Source organism: Acartia tonsa, chromosome 9 (genome assembly GCF_053477335.1).
Source record: "Acartia tonsa isolate MP-2025a chromosome 9, ASM5347733v1, whole genome shotgun sequence".
NCBI lineage: Eukaryota > Metazoa > Arthropoda > Copepoda > Calanoida > Acartiidae > Acartia > Acartia tonsa.
The window spans coordinates 41,373,564-41,393,244 of record NC_137268.1 but is presented as its reverse complement, the minus strand read 5'-3'; the positions used below and the strand labels follow the sequence as shown (position 1 = coordinate 41,393,244).

The following is a 19,681-nucleotide window of genomic DNA, read 5'->3' as shown; positions in this document are numbered from 1 at the left end:
ATATAATGTTTGAATAATCAAAGACAGGGAAGAGTAACCAGAAGAAAAAAAAACTGGCTAAGCAAATTACAGAGTTTGTTTGATTTGATGAAAGTTGCCCCAAAATTTTATTAAAACGTTTTCTTATTTGTCGTTTTAATAAATTTGGATATTTTCATTTTATTTTGATCAGTTGGTTTAATAAGTTGGAAGTTATAACGTTTCAACCATTAATTGTAATCTACAGAAGGGGTAATTTTGTGTATAATTATTGGGTATTGCAGTTCCATCCCTTTAACATAAACCTTGCTCACTTAGAATATTTGTCCTAATCTTTGATAATACTGGAATAATATAATCTGAATATGAATAACTTGAAAAGAATACACGCACATACACATAGATATGTCCATACTTTACAGTCGATTATTTCATTTTGAAAACAGGCTAAAGTCCTACAATAAGTTATTACTAATATTTCAATTGTTATCTATGTTTTTGAATTTCAATGTATTTCCATTGTACAATGTATGTACTGAGAGCACTTTCTTGCAATTTGGTGCAATACTTTCAGATGTTTAATTTTTTTAGTATAGCACCAAGACCGCTTAATATTCACTGGATTAGAACCGGTTCTAAGCCATGCTGAAAAATTATGTATCGTTTCATATAAGATCCAGTTTTCTTATGAATAGGTATTAATATAAAAAAAATAATATTAATACCATTCTTGTTAGCTCTGGCCTTAGGCCCCTAGGGACTAAGACAACTGGTTGTAATTGTGTGATTTTTTATTTGATATCCGCGGAAAGCTGTCTATGTTACGTTGCGATAAATAACTATTCCACTGACTGCAAATCAGATTGACTGATTCAATGTTTCAATCGTGTGTTGACAGTATTAAACTTTTAAAAAAGGCTTTGATCAAAAGTTTTAATTGCTCGGAGAAAAACTTCATTAGCTTATTTTTTGCTGTTCAGTTACATTATATTTAGACATACATGCATAGCTACACAGACACATACACCATAAAGGTAAATCCTTTCTATTCTGCTGATCCTTTTTTATTCTACTTGTACAAAAATTAATACTATCATGCTTTTAGTTCAGCATTCATTTTTAGTAGCAAAGCTACTCAACTTACTTTGTCTGTCCGTCCGTCATGTCAGTCAGTCTGTAACGCTATGGGGAAATATGAATTTCTAGGCTGCTGATAGACAGCTAAAATCTTTAGTAAAGATCCCTTTTTATTCATGATTCTACGACACTAGAGCCGCCTGGCGGCAACTTATTGATGTTTGTTTGTATTTTTGACATTTTTCTTGGGAGGGTGGTGGTACCGTCCCTCACCCAAAATAGCTATGAACTATCCCAGGATATATGAGCTACCCTGTAAAGGAGACCCTTATCGTTTCAGTGGTTAGCGAGATCCTTAGGTACACACAGACACAGATCCTGTTACTTTAGTATAAGGATACTGCGAAACTTAATTCAAAATAATTATCATAGTTGAAGGACAATAAAATTGCATTTCTCATCAATAAACCATTACCTATTCATTTAAAAATGGGAATTTCCTTTAAACAAAATAATTTTAAACTATCGAACATTATTCTTATGAAAAACCCTAGAATAAGAAAAATGAAAGCATCTTTTTGTTGCTAAAATTGCAACTGAGAAAAGGCAACTGTTTTGGCAATAAAAGTAAAGTTATGAATGTTTTTGTTTTCTACCTAAAGTATGTAGAGTAGAAAAAGAAGTTGAGTTAAGCCAAAGTGTAAAAAATGTTTTTACAATGAAGTAAATGTATTAATGGATTTATTATTACTTGAATATTACATCTAATTTTTATGTTCTCTAATAAAGTGAAACTTGGAGGGGCTAAATAATTTTCATGTTAACAAGCTAAATTGATGTATATTCTACAACCATTAATGTATTGCTCATTTAAAATACAAAAATGTCTAAAGTAAATCCTGGAGAATTTAAAAAGTTCATCAAGATTTCACAATTGGTAAGAAAGGGATGAATAAAGGTACTATTACCTACTTTTGGAATTAATAATTCTGTTGTTTTCATGATAGTACCCAGAGAGTGTAGTTTATAAACCTGGATGTTGAGAAAAGTAATCCATAATAAATGAGGACAAAAAGGTTGGATGTATCTTTGCACGGATAAATCCAGCTATTGTAATCCAGGGGTAAGGGAATTGGAAAATTAGAATATTATTTTTAACAACTGCAAAGATTTAGTTTTGCCTTATTGTCATTTAAAGATGCATTGTAAACACTTTAATATTAAAATATTATTTGCTTTTTGGTAGATTTGTGAAAAAAACTTATGGCAGCATTAACATTTGTTGGAAGTACATGGCTAACTTCTTCAATGGTATAAAAATGTCATTGAAACTATACCTATTTGCAATCTTTATCCCCCTTTTTTACATGCAATACTTAGGTTACAAATATGAATGTAAAAGCCTTTATATTTTAGTTGTGTTTTTTTAGGCCAGTTTAAAGTGATGTAAAATAATGAGTTTTGTTTTACAAAGCTTCCATATTCAAATGAGCTTAACTATAGTGTGCTGCATTGAAAAATCCTCTAAATAGTACCTAAGTGCATAGAAACTATTTATAGTTGTAGTTGTATTTTATGTACATATGTATATTGTACATGATACAGATACAAACTGATATGTACACATCCATCCACTCAAAACTTCCAAGGGATTCCTGGATTCTTTTGAGCACAAAAATAACATTGCATTTTCTATCTTTACTACTATCTTACTGGGATGTATACAATCCATAATTGAATAACTAAGTTTGGAAGTACATTTTCCTTTGACCTGGGTAAATTGAGTTTTCTAAGATCCTGTCTTAAATCTTAATCTTAATCATTACATTAAAATAGACTTAAGAATTATTTTTAAAGACACTACAAATCCTGAAGACTTCTTTACCTCTCTTTTTAGTTAAAGTCTTTTAGAATAGTTCATATTAAACATCTTTTTAATATTTTCTTAAAAAAGAGATGGTGTTGTGGAGGGGGGGACATTCAAAGGGTGGGTTAATATGGGTACCTGTTTGTACTATGTACATTGTACAATTCATTGAAGTTTCTTATTTTATGTTAGATTTTGTTAGATAGGATAATAAATGTTTTCGTATAATAATGTTGCATACAATTTTTATTAGGATAATGGATTTAAATCAGCAAAAATTATTCTGCTAGCCAATGGGTAACAGAAAATATCTAAAACTAAAAAGATTTTTTTTATTAAACCCACCTGTATATACCTGGTATTAAAACAAGCTTAATCATGATAAATGACTCTTTAAACAACTTGGAATTTGTTTAAATTAAGCAAAACTTCAGAATCTAGAACATCATATGATAAACCCTATGACCTAATAAATAAATCTTTAGACAAACTTGGTGAAGATTTAAACCAACAACTTCCAAGAAAACTTTTAAGCCTAAGCTTTTTCTTAGACCTGACTTTAAATTCATTTTTCCAGCCACTTCCAATGAAAATATAAACTTTTTTTCTACTATTCATCACTCTTCAACAAAAAGAGAAGGAGGCAAAAGTTTTAAGTTTAACACTCAAAATAGTTTTTAGCAGTTTCTAATTTCTTTCTAAATTTCAAAAATGCATTTTTTTATATTGTTTCGAATATGCAAAATTTATGGTAGTATCTTTTTTTAGTAGCGCAGCTGCCCTATGCATTTGGTTGGTTTTAAAAATGTCTGTCTTATCTGCTCATCATAGTGAAATTAGAAGAGAACAAAATCTCTTATTTACTGTTCATGGGGCTACTTTTGGATATGAATGTTTTTGGTTTTTTTTTTATATCTTTTTACCCAATGCATTGTTGTACATGTATGACTATGCAAAAGAGCAAAATGTATGTTTTAAGGCAATTTTGCAGCATATGCAATAAATAATAGGATATGTTCAAATTATTCAAACTTTATGTTTGAATTTTACATTGGCAAATATAAGACTTCAATGCAATTTACATATTATTTGTAGGCTCTGCCTCTACTACACCTAAACAAATTATGCAATATTTTCTTTCTTTTCGGCATTTACCATCTCATTAAGGTACCATTTCATATATTACAAATGGTCAAATTTAAATTAGGAACAATTTGACTTAATAAGCGCATTTGACTTAAATGGTAACACACAACTTTACAGAAAATCCGCGAAAAAAATGAACTCGCTTTGTGGCATTTCGCAACTATCTATAAAATCAATCAATTAATTTATCTATTTATTTAGGTGATCGATATATACTTTAGTTGGATGTTTAAGACATACAGGTCGTCTGCGTTTAAATTAATCAATAAAATTTCTATGACATAGTTGAATTAGATTTTTAATTAATTTAAACGTTGACGATTTTTTGTCTTAAAAACCCAACTCTAGTAAGTAATCAAATCATTTTGTTGTTTGTATCCTATCATGCAATCAATCAATAAATCTTTTTTTATTTAGGTGATCAATATGGACCTGGATCATGAGAGAATGTCGTATTTGTTGTATCAAATGCTGTGTGGTATTAAACATCTGCATCTAGCTGGCATCATTCACAGGAAAGCATTCATTGTCCTAAGTCATTCAAGGATTTTTTGGTTTTTAATTGGGACATTTTCTAAAAAATATTTATTAAAACTAGATTTGTTTCACCGTACTTTTTTTTCTGCAAAAGTCAACTTATATAAACGAAAATACATTTATAAAATGTTGTTTTTCACATCTCCTTACTTTCTACATGGTATCAATTAGGAAGGGAAATATTATCTGATGAAATTTGTTTTGTCTCACATTTTTATTCCCTGACTTAATAGATTTATTAGTACTTGGATCCAACACCAGATTATCATGTACTCTAATAAAGTTAAACTTGTTGCTGGCTAAAACAACGATCTCTCCCATCCTTCCCCCTTTACCCCATCATCTCCCTTCCTACTAGATGAACGAACTGTCAAATAAATGAAGTCAAAGTTAGCAACCTAAATTGACGACAATTTTACCCCTGTCATAATATCCACGTATAGCATTTCTGCCTCATAAAAATAAGCATTACATAACTTAGCTCTATTGAAGAAAAGTTATTTAACTCATGACTAGTTAAAATGTTTGATTAGAAATATTTTACTTGGCAATGGATAAAATATTCCTTTCCTTATTTTTTTTGTATGTTAGCAATATAAATCAAAGTTTACGTGGTGGGACAATTTATTTTTTTCTCTCATTTTAGTGGCGAAGCTACTCTACGATGCACACTGTCTGTCCGTATGTCATTCCGTGGGGAAATGCAAATTTTTCGCGTACTTTTAAAGATAAACATCTAAATTTTTTAGGGAAGCTTCCCATTACATATGGGCATCTAATCTATACATTGTGTTATCCGTCTGTCTGCGGTACTTTTTAAGATTTCGTGAGTTTCTTGGGAGTTTATTGCATATTTTCTCTCTTTTTTCATTATTATGATAACTGAACGCCTGCTTTTAAACCCACTTTGTCTGATTTTCAATTACATGATGTTTTTGTGCTTCTTGCAGATGTTTTTATTCTTGTTTCCCATCACTCTAGTATTGGACAAAGTTGAATAATAAAAGTTGTGAAGATTTAAAAATAACAATTTTCTTGCAAAGATTTTCATTAACATTTTGTTGTACTGTAATTCTCACATCCATTTAAGTAATACTTATCCAATAGGACAGTCGAACAAACGGACATAATCAAGTAAGCTCTGTAAATACTTAATATTAATAGACCCTAAACAGTCCTTTCTGTAAGTCTGTCGCAAGTTTCTTTAATATTTTTTAGCTAATTGACGTACTTTTTAAGACTAGATAATACAATTTTGTCTAGTCTTCACGGGAAGGCCAATTTCTAGGCCAGAGTAATGCACTTTCTTATTGTTTCCAACTATGTAAAGATTAAAATCGATATGACGATTTTAATATAGACTATCACATTCACAGCTATTTGTAACGGACGTATGTAACGGATCATATTTGCAGAAAAGCTTTCATTTTTGGCTTGGTAATAAAAAAATGAAAAATTTCATTTTACATTTTATTTTAACGTTTATAAATTGTACATTAGAACTTGAAGCATAAGTCCCATATGTTACATTAGTAAACTTACTTTTGATTTATATAAGGAGGGAAATAACATTCAGAGAGAGAGGAAAGAAAAATAATTTTACTTTTAACCAGGGAAGATCCTTTAATTTCAGTCTACCAATCATAATAACCGCCCCATCCCCCCCTCCAAGAAATTAGCTTAAAACCACGGCAGAAATAGTAGCTAAATTCCCTAGAGAATAGAGCCAAATCGGTTCACCGGTTATCGAGTTCTTAATCTTTAGAAGGATAGACAGACACACACATACATATAAAGGATTATAAAGTCTTAAGAAAGACAAAATAGCAATAAGTTTCTACTGAGCTGGATCTTTAAATCATTTTAGTGGTGAGCCAGATCAGGGTGAGCCAACTTTCCACCAATGAGAGCACAGCATTTTATGAAATGCCGCGCTGTGATTGGCTGAAATTCGGCGCACCCCGATCTGGCTCACCACTAAAATGATTTAAAGATCCAGCTCTGTTGTTATATTTTGCGATTCTGATAAATTGATAATGTGCTTAATCCGAAAATATATCTTAAAAAGAAAAAAGGGGTTCATGGAAAGAAAACGAAGTAGTGGGTTTTGTCGTATTTTCACAGTAGCTTTTGATAGATTATATTAAGCCAGGTTAGGTCAGGTAAATGTTAATAATTGTCCCGCAGGGTTAGGATATAGGCAACGCAGGGGCTAGAAATAGGAGAAAGCTACTGTGAAAATATGACGAAACCCGCTACTTCGTTTTCTTACCATGATCTGAAAAAGGAATATTTAGTATAAAGAAAAGTTGGGGTTTGATTGTTTTCTCACCAATAAATACTGAGATTTTACATAATCTTTACCAGCGAAAATAGAAATAAGATTTTCTTTAAAGAATAAGAAAATATCTCTTTGTAAGATTCCACAAAATATTTGATTTTAAACCATGATTTTAATTTCGCATTAAATTAATTTAGATTTTAAAGAAACTCAGTTATGAGAATCTTTAAATTAAGATAAATCGGATTAAATAAACTTAAAGTTAAATTTTAATCTTATAAATCCGTTTTTGGTTTTTAGAAATTAACATCCTAGTATATTGTGTCTTCTTATAAAAGCAAAAACTTAATGGAGCCTCTTTAATGTACCTTCTTAACTATTAACTTAACTATGTTAAATTATACTTTTTTAAGAGAAAATTGTTTTTTAAATAAAAATTTACATTAAACAATTGTTGTAATTCGCTATGAAATCTATGGATAAAATAGAATACCTATTACCTATATCTTTCCTCTGCGGTTGGCCTTACCCAGCGGGGCAACCCTGTACCCAACATAGCCTTAACTAACTTGATCTAAACCAACACCCACAAACACGTGAAAAACTACATTACCCCCCTTATTTCAAATTAAGGGTGGGGGGATTCTGTACTCGACTAGGACGCACTGTTAGATAAACCGCCATTTTGTTTTTTAATGCTCGACAATGAATGTTGAACAATGTGTACAGAGATTTGAAGCCGAGCAATATAGTGGTGAGATCAGACTGCACTCTCAAGATCCTGGACTTTGGTCTGGCCCGCTCTGCAGGAAGTTAATCCTCCATAATCTAAGTGTAGCGAAGCTACGCTATCATTTACTTTGTCTGTTCGTCCTTTGAACTATTCATATCCGTTGTCTTTCTGCTTTCAGAACGTTTAATCTCCATAATCTAAGTTTAGCGATGCTACTTTATTATTGCTTTGTCTGTACATTGTCCGTCCTTAAAACGATTCTTATATACGCATACGTCGTCCTTTTTGTGGGAGTTGAAAAAAAAATACTTATCTGTCAGGGCAAATAATGATCATTTTAAAATAAGATGTATTGTTTATTTGCACTTTGCATTGTATATTGTTTAATACCTAGTATACTAGAACTTTATAAATCAAAATAGTTTATTTTTATTTTTTGGCCGTTTAAATCTACTTATTAAGATCGGCTGTAATTAATTAAATAGACAGATATCATCAACATTGATTGGAAAATCTATGAAAGTAGGCAAATATCATAATGCATCAAATGACAGGGATATAGGGATAGGAAAATGGACTGTTTATTACACTAGTCTCCAAGGTCTTATAATAACGTTTTCTTATTCGTCAACTTAATAAACTTGGAGGCTTTCATTGAATTTTGATTGGTTGCTTCATTAAGATGAGTGTTTAAACTTTTCAAGCTCTAATTTTAATCTACAGAAGTGGTAATTTTGTGTATTATCATTGGGGATGTACATCTATTTATTGGCCATTGTTTTATCCCTTTAGATCATTGGATATGTCACTGGACGATTACTGAATCTTTCCCCCAATTCTTTGATATTTTTCCTTTTGTAGGTATCTTTAAATATATTGAAGGAAATTGGGTAGTGCTATTGTCCCCTCCCACCCTGAACAAATCTTAATTTACCAAAGTGATGTCCAAGAACGTCCCCATAGAGTGGCTAAACTTTTTATTAGCTAAGATACGGCAAAACGCTGCTGAAAAGTATTCTAAGCATTTGAAGAATTTTATTTCAAGCACAAAATAGTTAGATATTTAAATCATTGTTTAAAGCCTTAAACTGGATTTAAAAGCTTTCTTTAACTATTACCTACCTACTAAATTTCAGTTTTGATTTGTTAATTGTTTGCAGTAAGATGGTCATTATTTTCGCATAATTTCTGTAAAGATGTATGTTATGTTAATTATGAACATATCTTTGGTAAAATTAAGAACAGTTTGACTTAATGAGCGCATTTGATCAATGCTAACACACAACTTTACAGAAAATGCGCCAAAAAATTTTACCCTCTTTTTTGTGAGAACATATGAAATGGTATATAGTAGATGAGTATGCATATAATACTATGCATTTGTACCATCAAAGAAGCTATAAACTTTTTTCTGGTTGCCACACTTTTTTACAAGATTTGTACTGCTTTGATATTTATTTTACATAGGACATGTTTTTAAATGTTAAATAAACAATGGGTAGTAATCTTAGTACAAAGTCAGAGATCTAAAGGGATAAGACAATTACTGATAAAATGATGTACATCCCTAATGGTGATATATACAAAATTGCCCTTTGTTGTAGATTATAATTCGTAGTTAAAAGGTTTGAACACTCAACCAACTTAATAAGCCAATCAATCAAAATTCAAAATTCTCCAAAGTTGTTAATCCAAGAAAACGTTATTATAAAACTTTGGGGACTGGTGTAATAAACTATGCATTGTCCCCTCTCTCTCTGGTACAAAGTCCCCTTGAAAACTAAAACATCATCAATGGCACAATTTTTTTTTTACGTTTAAATAAGCAGTATAATTAAATGAAATTAAATTAGGCGATATTTTATTATATTTGAGCGGTGCATGTTAAAAAGAAGATATTTTGCCTCCAGGAAAAAAAGCTTGAAATTTGTTAATTAATTTCGTTTCCATCCTAATTTATGACTTTATTTCTATATGACAGCGGAAAGAATAATTAAAAGAAATATATTTAATTTCTTCATCACATAGTTTTTAGCATTAAAAGTCAAATGATCAATGTGATATGACTATGAAAGTTGTAATCACAGAAAAAGAATTTATTTTTGGCAGGTAGAAAATGTTCGTTTTAAATACCTATTGAAGATTGGATTGTTTTATATTGCATCCACCTTAACAAGTAAATTATTAATAGTTTAATAGTTTTCTGTTGCTTACTTAAATGTATTTTTTTTTGTGTGTGGGGTTTAAACATGATATAGCTAATGGAAATTGCTGGTCTAATTGAGATATTCTTTCTAGGAAGTCTCATATTTTTGTACTTATGGTTTAGGCTTTTATAAAAACTTATTGATAATTTCAGTGTTGCGGATCCTTGGACTCAAAAAAATGCGGATACTTGCGGATCCGGATCCACAACACTGGATAATTTTGGGCACAGTATTAAGCATAAGTATAAAACCATAAGAAAAGTAATGATTATGTAATACTAGCGGCTACGCCTCCTAGAAGCCTCTAGGGGCACTTAAGGTAGGAGGGGGAAAAGTCGACCTCATCAAATTTTAAATTTGAGTTTCAAAAAGATAAAAAAATATTTTTTGGGGGGAGGAGGGGGGTGAAGACACCCTCCCAAAAATTAGTTTAAAACCTTCCCAGGACCTATAAGAAGCTTCACTGAGAAGGAGAACAAAATCAGTTCAACAGTTAGCGAGATCCTTCGGAACAGACAAAAACGCCTACTACTTTATATAATAGGATAAGTTATTGTATTGTAAAAAGTATATTTGTATTTTGAATAGTCAACAGGGACTTGGTAGTTATTTTGGGGTTTATAGAAAACAGAATGTTTTCTCACATATTTTTAACTGATTAATTTTTTAAATGTGTCAATTACATGTGGGCATGAAAGCTTTAAAAGCTAAGATTTTTGATACATGCTTAAACAATTTTATTTTTAAACCGATCGTTATCTAAAAGAATTAATAAAATCAAATGTAATTTTTTTTGAGGGGGGATAAGTTTTTCTTTGTAATTAAGAGAGGGTTGGCCTACCATCATCAAATCAGCCCAGGGCCCATTTAATCCTAATTTACATACACACACTTAGAGCCATCCAACTACTTTATTATACATAATAGAAAAAATGGATTTATTGTTAGAAATAATATTCCTTTTTTCTGTTATATTTGTTATTAGGTAGACAGAAGACTAATAGATTATATTCTATTTATATACATATTCATACATTTACCATATTGGGCCGAATAACATTTATCAGCGTTGGACTAATTTTGACCCCTAACTTTCTTCTGAATGGGGTTACTAAGAAATAAATCCTCTTAAATTTTAGTTCAATGATAACTTCATTCAAGTTATTACAATAGTTATTTATCACATCAAATTATAGACATGTTTCCGCGGATATCAAAATGAAAAATTATAAAATCAACAAAACTGATTTTAATTTTATGATCATATTTTACTATTCATGGAAAATTGTGTTTAATACGATGCTATAAATGATTTTTCAGTATAGCTGAGAACCTGTTTTAATCTAGCGGATATTTATCGGTTTGAATGCCATACTCGAAAATAATTTTAAGTATGGGGATGTTTTGAGGTCCAAAAGCAATAAAGGTTAGGTATTCTTCCCTAGATTGTTAATGTAATAATGGAACAAGAAAAATTGTTATAGTTTTTGAGCATATTATCCATTTAGTGAAATAAGGATAAATAGGAAGTAGATTTTTTACCTATTAAAAAGAAAATAGGTACAATTCAATACATTATCACTTACTTAATACTTTGATATCAGCAAAACGTTTAACATTATATTTGTTCAAAACAAGAGAAAAAAAATTTGGAATAGTTATTTCTCGCATCGTATTATAAACGGCTTTCCGCGGATATAGAACGTACAATTATAAGAGTAAAACCAGTTTTTTAGCCCCTAGGTGCCGTAGGAACGGGTTTTTTTTTCGTATGGATGAGAACCGGCTCCTATCCACCGGATTCGAATAGATACGAGAAAATAATTTTTTTTCGTCTAACTTTTCCGCAAAACTATTAAAACTCTTGAAAATTATAGACTGCTATTATGTTGGTATCTGAGAACTTTACTGGACAGTGACACACATAAACACATACAGATACAAATCCTATTATAAAAGTAACATGATATCTATGATCTGTCTTTTATTTGTCAGAGAGAGAAGGGACAATGGGCTGTTTATTACACTAGTCCCCTAAGTCATATATCAACTTTTTCCTATTCGTTGGCTTAACGACTTTGGCGACCTTAGAGAATTTTGATTGGTTGCTTAATTAATTTGAGTGTTAAAACGTTTCTACCACTAATATTAATCTACAGAAGTAGTAATTTTGTGTATCATCATTGGGGATGTACATAAATTTTTCAGCTATTGTTTTATCCCTTTAGATACCTGAATATTTATACATGACCCTAGAAATAAATACCCCTTGATGAGATAATACATGATAATTAAAATTCGTGTAAAATTATTAGGTATAAATGCATATTTTTAATTTGCATTACATAGTTTGGTTAAACCTTAGCCTTCCAAATAGTTTCACACTAATCCAACTAAAATTCTCAGTATGGACAAGTACTTGTATTCTGACTAACGAAACGTAGGTTAGGAAATTAAAATTCAAGTCTAAAAGAAGCTTAACTCTTAGTTTGCATAACATGAAATCTTTGGTTTTATTTTCTTTAGTTTTTACCTTTGAATTTGAATTATGTCGCTTTGTAGGGAATTTCTACTATTTACTAGTAAGAGTATAGAGAATACCTTGGGCTAGAAACGGTCAAATCATTACAAAAAATAAATGTTAAGACCTTTAAGTTTGAATAGGTGCGTAATTAAAAGATATTATTGGGTAAGTGCGCAAAGCGAACCTCAAACTTTTACACCTCTATATAAAATTTTAGGGTAGTGTGGTTAGAATAAGAGTTTAAAATTGTATTTGGTGATAAACAAACTTGTGAACTTAAGGGCTGTCACCCTGAAAACGCCATAGTAACTTGGTAATCACAGTCATGCTAATCTATTTTTCAACACACTTGTCCTATTCCTGGAGTATGAATTAAGTTTCTTGCAATTCTGTATAATCATTCCGGGAATGTTTTAACTAAATTTATAGTTAACTAATGCATCACAAAATTATTAAAGATTTTGGGATTTTTAACGTAATGAACTTCAGTTTTAGATACGTAACTTTACACAATAACTTTTGCTTGTTGTTATTGTTAAAATTACCTAAAGTAGTAGCGCAGCTATGGAGACACTAATTACTAGCACATAAAATGACATGTTCACATTAGTCTAAAACACATAACAGGATTAACTTATTTTGATACCCACATATAAATATTTTAAACCCCAGTAAATCTGGAATAAACAAAATCCAAATTAAAGATCAGATAGAATCTTATTTACAAGTAACATGACATAAAAATATATTTAATTGAATAGCATGAATAGTTTGTTATCAATTACAACTATGCTTGGTAGGAAAGACTCCTCCTGGCCCCGTCGTCATCTTGCCTACAGACTTCTACTTGCTTGTTATCATATACTATAAATAGGTACTTAATTATATATCACAACAGTTATTTCGTTGAGTTACTAGTTTCGAATCCCTGGTCCGTAACTAGGCCCAATTTAAAACCATGCAACGTCATGCTGTACATCTGTACAAAAATGTTGCAGTCAAAGAGAATTTACATAAGCTACGCTAATTGTGGACAAAATCGTCCGTGTCTTGATGAACAATAATTTGATGTGTGGATTAATTGAAGCAGGAACTTCCTTCATGATGACACCGTACGTGGTCACAAGATACTACAGAGCCCCGGAGGTTATCCTAGGTAGGGGTTTTCATAGTTAGTTTTGTTGGCTTTCAAACGTTCAACAACTATTTTTAATCTAATTTTCTTTAATCTAATTTTGTTTATCATTATTGGGGATTAACATCAATTTATCTTATCTTTAGATCCCTGTTAGTAAGTCAAGGAGAGGATTAGGTAGATGATGAATAGATACATAGATAGGTAGATTATTAGATAGATAGAGGAGTAGATAGGTAGATTATTAGATAGATTGATAGATGATTATATAGTTTTCAGGATGATGAGAAAGTCTTGTGTATGATTAGATAGATGATTTGATTAGAACTTAGGTTAGAAGATAAACGTATAGATATTTAGATAAATAATTCTTGTTTATTACTTAAAAAGAGTATTAGATTAAAATTATAATAGTATTGAATATTGTATTGTATATATTATTGAAAGCACAAAAAATGAATTTTTATGAATATATTTTGCTTAAATAACATTTTCTTTATTATCCTTTTGAATAATCAGCTGACAAAGATGGCAATATCCATTGATGCTGAGCTCATTATCTAAGAAAAAGATTGTTGAACTAAAGCTTTGTTATTGTAATTTAAATTTAGATATGTGACTAGTAATTCGCTGATAATCTATTTTAAAAATTGCTTAAAGTACCTAATATCAACAAGCTTATTTTTCAATTCTTAGTTATAGGAATGCCAATTCGTCATAGGAATCATCAAATTTTAACTCAATTAATAGTTAATACATCATGTTAAATTCACTGTTTAAATTACCTACTGAAAAATCTGTCTAAAATAAACAATATTTCGTTGTTATACTGTATCACTGCAAGTCTCTTTATATAAAGTTGGAAAAAATGTTACGGACAGACGTATTAACGAACGTGCACGTATCAAATGTATAAAAGCTTCGCTTTCATAAATGTACGTAAACCATTGAATAAAATCCTTGAAAAAAATCCTTTTTATGCAAAAAAAATGTATTCAATATGATCATTCACTGCTGGGGAAAGGGAATGTGATTCTGACAAACAATTCTAAGTGAAAATTTCCCCTCACCCCCTTCCCTTTTTTCTCTCCTTTTTACCCACTTCCCTTTCAGTTATACATATAAAAACCAAGTTTTACTCCAACAAAATATTTATTTTTCGGCGAATTCAAATGAAATTAATTGGCTGAATAGCAGCCCCTGATTCACTGCAAAAGAAAAAAGAATAACGACATCAATTTGTAGCAGAGCAATGAATATAAAGCATTGAGGAATTAAGCAAATGGGGAGTTTGACTGATCAATGACAAGGAATTTTTATTTAGGCATTGATCAGCGTAAATTTAAGGCTATTTTTAAAGCTATATAAGAATGAAAAAAGGCCCTTTTTTAGGGGGCTATGGGTAAATGTACATAAGCATGTGATAAATTTTGCTGTGATTTGATAAATTGCAAAAAACTTAACTCAGTGCACAGATTAAAAAATTATAAAAATTACTGCACTGTCATTTGCTCTCGTTAGTGTATAATCCCCTTTAATAGATCCAATAATAAATGGTAACACACAGACTGTATCTTTCAGAAAATCATCTTGGTCACTAGTAATGCCTCTACGAATGTTATTCTTATACTGTTTATTATCATTTGTAAAGACAGACAGATTAATTCTAATTATAGATTAGCAACGCTCTACTAAAAATACTACTATAGTCTGCTGCACATACTTGCTGACGTTGTTTGTGTGTGTGTGAACCAAATCTGATATTGGTAAAAAATGTATGAATGAATTATGATGGAAAATTTATAAGATATGTAATATTGGTTTGGGCTAATATCCCCTCCACCCTTAAATAAAAGAAGAAGAAAAAGAGAAAAACATCAACTGATTAAAAATGAATATGTAAGAGGAATTAGATAACAGAAAAAGTTAAAAAGTTAGGTACCTTTTCATTAAAAATACTTTCCTCAAGTACCCCTATAGGCCGCTAATGGGGCATAACTGCTAGTATTCACATATTCAAGTAGTAGAACCGAAAAATGAATAACATTTTAGTACAAAAATGGCATAAAACTTTTCTTTTTTTATAGTGGCTTTTAATAAAGAATAATTTGATAATTTAATGGGATATTTTCATTGGTTTTGATCATATTGGTTGTATTATTAATGACATCAAAACGCAGTAAAGCAGTTGAATACTTTGAATTCTAAAAAGGCAATATTTATGTTCTGTTTTGTCTCTTTCTAATCACTAAAGCCATCTAAACCTCTAGTCCCTTCATATGACCTAAACTGTACGGCAGCCTTGCTATAGGCTGTTAACCTCATTTAACCCCCTTGGACCTTACATTACTTTTCTTATAACACAGATTGCTTTAAAACGCCTAAGCACTGAAATTGTCTCAATAAAACTGAAACAGAAAGAATAATTAAAGAGGAGAATATTTTCTTTTCCAGACTGTTCTATACATACCTAACAAATTTCAATATTTTTATATTTTGTATGAATATTATGTACTTTTTATTATTCATTCTTTTTAATCCTCATTCTTTTCTTTGGATAGGATTAAAGAAACAAAAAATTAACTTTGATAGGTAGAGACAAACATGAATATAAATGTGTTTATAAAAATTTTTCATAGGTAGGTACCTAGCGAAGTTTAAACTAGCTAACAAAATAAAAGATAATTAAAATGCTTGTTGAAAATTTCTGCAAAATTTTCGCTGGATCAAAGCCATTTCTAAGCAGGGGTCATCAAGAAAATAAATAAACCTTTCAGTCTGTCTGAAATAAGTTGTAAGAATAGAACTTACTGCTGAACTATTTTGTAAGAATTTTTATACATGTCTTTAAGTTTTGTATCTATAGACATATTTTATAATATTTAGCCGATATAATCTTTTGGTTTTTATCAACAAGGATGACATCATTCCAGGGTATAGCTATATTTTAGATAATTTAAAAGAAGCTATTGGTTTTTGTTATAAATAGGTATATAAAATTAGATTTGATTAAGAGAATTTAGTTAAAAGTAAAATGAACACTTGTTTACCCCCCTTCTTCCCCCTTCCAATTATTTTCAATTTTTTTTAATGATAATGGAGGGGTCTGCCTGATTCTTTTTTTTGGGTATAGCGGTTCTGGATACAGATTGGTTTGGGCTTTGGCTTTCAGTTGCGGCTGAAAACGACTGAGGATGCGGCTAGGAGCTGATCACTTGATTATGTTATTAATTCCACCTAATAATTTAGATAACAGATCTATAGTATAGATGTATATACAGATTATGATAACTACATCCCTCCCTTTTTCAATGACCTTTCTCGTCTGCTAGCGAATTGTTTTCTGCTACTTGGCTGTGTTAATATCCCCGACCCCATTGGTGGATTTTCAGTAACCCAATTGACACACGGTATAAGGACATTGTGATGGTGAGATACAGTTATTTAACCCTTTCTCCCTCTATTGTTTACTCTAATATTTAGCTAATTATAAAAACTGCATTTTAATGCAGAAAATTGTCCTTGTTTATCAATATATATACAATGTGCATATTCTCTGCAGCAAAATAAACAATAGAAATGTACTTAATATACATACACAGCCTCTTAGTTGGCTAAAAACGGGCACCAAGACAGATTTTCACAGAATTTAATCATACATACTTTTTGTATGTCTTTATGGATTAGATTAGATATGATCATATGAACTGTTAGGGATTGAAAAGATAAAGGCGCTCAAATTAAATTCATAATTAAACTAAGGCTACCATTAATACATATTTTATTTCTGACTTGCTGTAAAACTGTACTACTAAATGTCAGAGAGAGAGAGAGGAGACAATGGGCTGTTTATTACACCATTACATTAATTTTATAATAACGTTTTTTCATTCGTTGGCTTCACAATTTTTGGGACTTTAATGAATATTAGTTGGTTGATTCATTAAGTTGATTGTCCAAACGTTTCAACCACTAAATTTATTTTTAGTACCATCATTGGGAATATACATCAATTTATCGGCCATTGTCTTATCCATTTAGATCCCTGACTAAATGTACTAAATATTTTCACAATTACAAATAATATCACTGCATATTTATCTCAATTTCAAGTTCAATAAAAACCACTTACAGTACAAGTATACAGGGAGGGGGGGGGGGATATTGGGCCGTTTACTAATCAAGTCCCTAATGATTTAAAATAACGTTTTCTTATTCGTTTGCTCAAAAACTTAACTAACTAACTTTGCGTTGATTCATCAAGTTGAGTGTCCAACATTTTAACCACTAATTGTAATCTACAGAAGGGGTAATTTTGTTTATCATCATTGGGAATGAACATCAATTTATCGGCCATTGTCTTATTTTTTTCTTTAGATCCCTGACAAGTGTTGTGTGTGTGTATTTACCATCCGAATAGAATTTCATTCAAGTAAAATAGAGAAACTTATCTTTATTTTAAATTTTCTGTCTCACCATGGGGGAGGGAGTAAGGGGGTATATACCCTCCTCAAACTTTGAAACTCCTTATTTTAAAAAAGCTTGGACTTGGAAACATTCAACATAATTATGATGAATCTTATTGATTTTAAAACTCCAAACCCTTTTATAACGCATAATCTCATTGGTTTTATTCTACTGAAGAATCTTAAAATCACATATTATCAAAATATGAAATTTACATTATTTTTACTTTGAAATCTTATCTCTGGAGCTAGCTAATCAAGGTGTCCTATAAACTAACAAACTAAATTATTGATTAGCTGGGCTTGTAACATACAACCAATTAATTTCTCTCTCACGACGTCATCATGATGTAAGATTAATTTTCTTATAAAAAAAAAGAAATATCAGATTCCTAATCAACTTTTATATCCTGTTCTGTGTTTTTTATTTAATTTCTGATTTTAGATTTATAAGAAACCAATTTCAAATCAAATTAAGAAATATTGAATGCAAAAATATACAGTAATTACAAACTGAGATTAAAGGACGTGGTAGGTTGTGCTAAAATTCCGTAAAGATGTGAGTTTTATGGCTTACGAACAGTAGTAGAACGATAATATTCACTAAATATAAATATATAAAATTTTTGTCTTTGGTTCTATTCAATAAGGAATACACATATTTAGTGAATATTATCGTTCTACTACTGTTTTTAAGCCTTAAAACTCGGACCTTTACGGAATTTTAGCAAAACTTACCTCCCCCTCTGTTTTTATAGATGAAAACATACTTAGATGAATTATTACTGAAATCATCAGCTAATGATTTTAAAAATTGGATCAAAAACTTAAAAGTTTTGAGGAAATATTTGAAAAATCATAAATCTAATTAATTATCCTCTCATCTACAGACGCAAAAATTCATTAAAATGATGGGAAATTTAACCTTAGAGGGAAAAAATATGTGGTTTTTTGCAGAATATTCACCCGTGATTATTATGGGTAACCTACTAAAACCTCTAAAAATGATCAAAGTTCTTATCCTAAGCTTTAGAAATAAAAATCGTATTACTTTAACTAGCGGCTACGCCCCTACAACGCTCTACAAGCACCTAAGTGGAGTGAGAGGGGAAAGGTCGACCCCCTATACATTTTCATTTTAAGGTTTAAACATAAAAAAAAGTCAGGGTGGGGGGCATTTTAATTAGGAGGCTGCAGATAACCTCCCCCAAAATAGCTAAAAACCTATTCTGAACCTATAAGAAGCCTTACTGTAAAGGAGAACCTCTTGGTTAAGTGGTTAGTGATATACTTCGCAACAGACAAAAGAATTCTTACTATAGGATAGCGAATCAGCGATGGATGGATTTGATAAGCAAAAATTGAAAGGATACAGAAGCGTATAGACCAACATGTAATTAAGTAAAAAGATAATATCCTATTCCTAGGAACTTCATGATCCTTGCAACATAAGATGTTCATACAAAACATCAATTTTTTTTGTTGATTTATACTGTACAATAGGTTATTGTCTTTTGTATTAATTGAAATTTACAAGTAATATAAAATTCAAATAATGTTTTGTCTTATCCAATTTGTAACATTTTATAGCTAGAAAATTAGAGTATAACTCCAGAGGGGGGAGGAGTTAAATATCTGTATGTCCCCATCCCAAAGACGTTTTACCGACTCTTAATTGGGTCTTTGAAAAACAACCAATAGTGTCGGGAATATTAACACAGCAAAGTAG

General features: G+C 30.5%; 1 protein-coding gene across 8 annotated transcripts in view; it reads left to right on the top strand.

Moving 5' to 3' along the window:
• Window positions 1–19,681, top strand: part of bsk (mitogen-activated protein kinase dJNK) — a 77,592-nt gene that overhangs the window by 16,863 nt on the left and 41,048 nt on the right. For 6 of the 8 annotated variants that reach the window (XR_013882743.1, XR_013882740.1, XR_013882741.1 and 3 more), the window contains exons 4-6: window positions 4,487–4,584; window positions 7,617–7,696; window positions 13,439–13,507. Coding sequence is in view for 4 of the 8 variants with exons in the window: in XM_080172930.1 (XP_080029056.1) it covers window positions 4,487–4,584; window positions 7,617–7,696; window positions 13,439–13,507 (247 nt within the window). In the remaining 4 variants the exon portion in view is untranslated. Of the gene's footprint in view, window positions 1–4,486; window positions 4,585–7,616; window positions 7,700–13,438; window positions 13,508–19,681 lie in introns of all 8 variants that reach the window. The other 2 variants (XM_080172929.1, XM_080172928.1) reach the window with 2 other exon arrangements.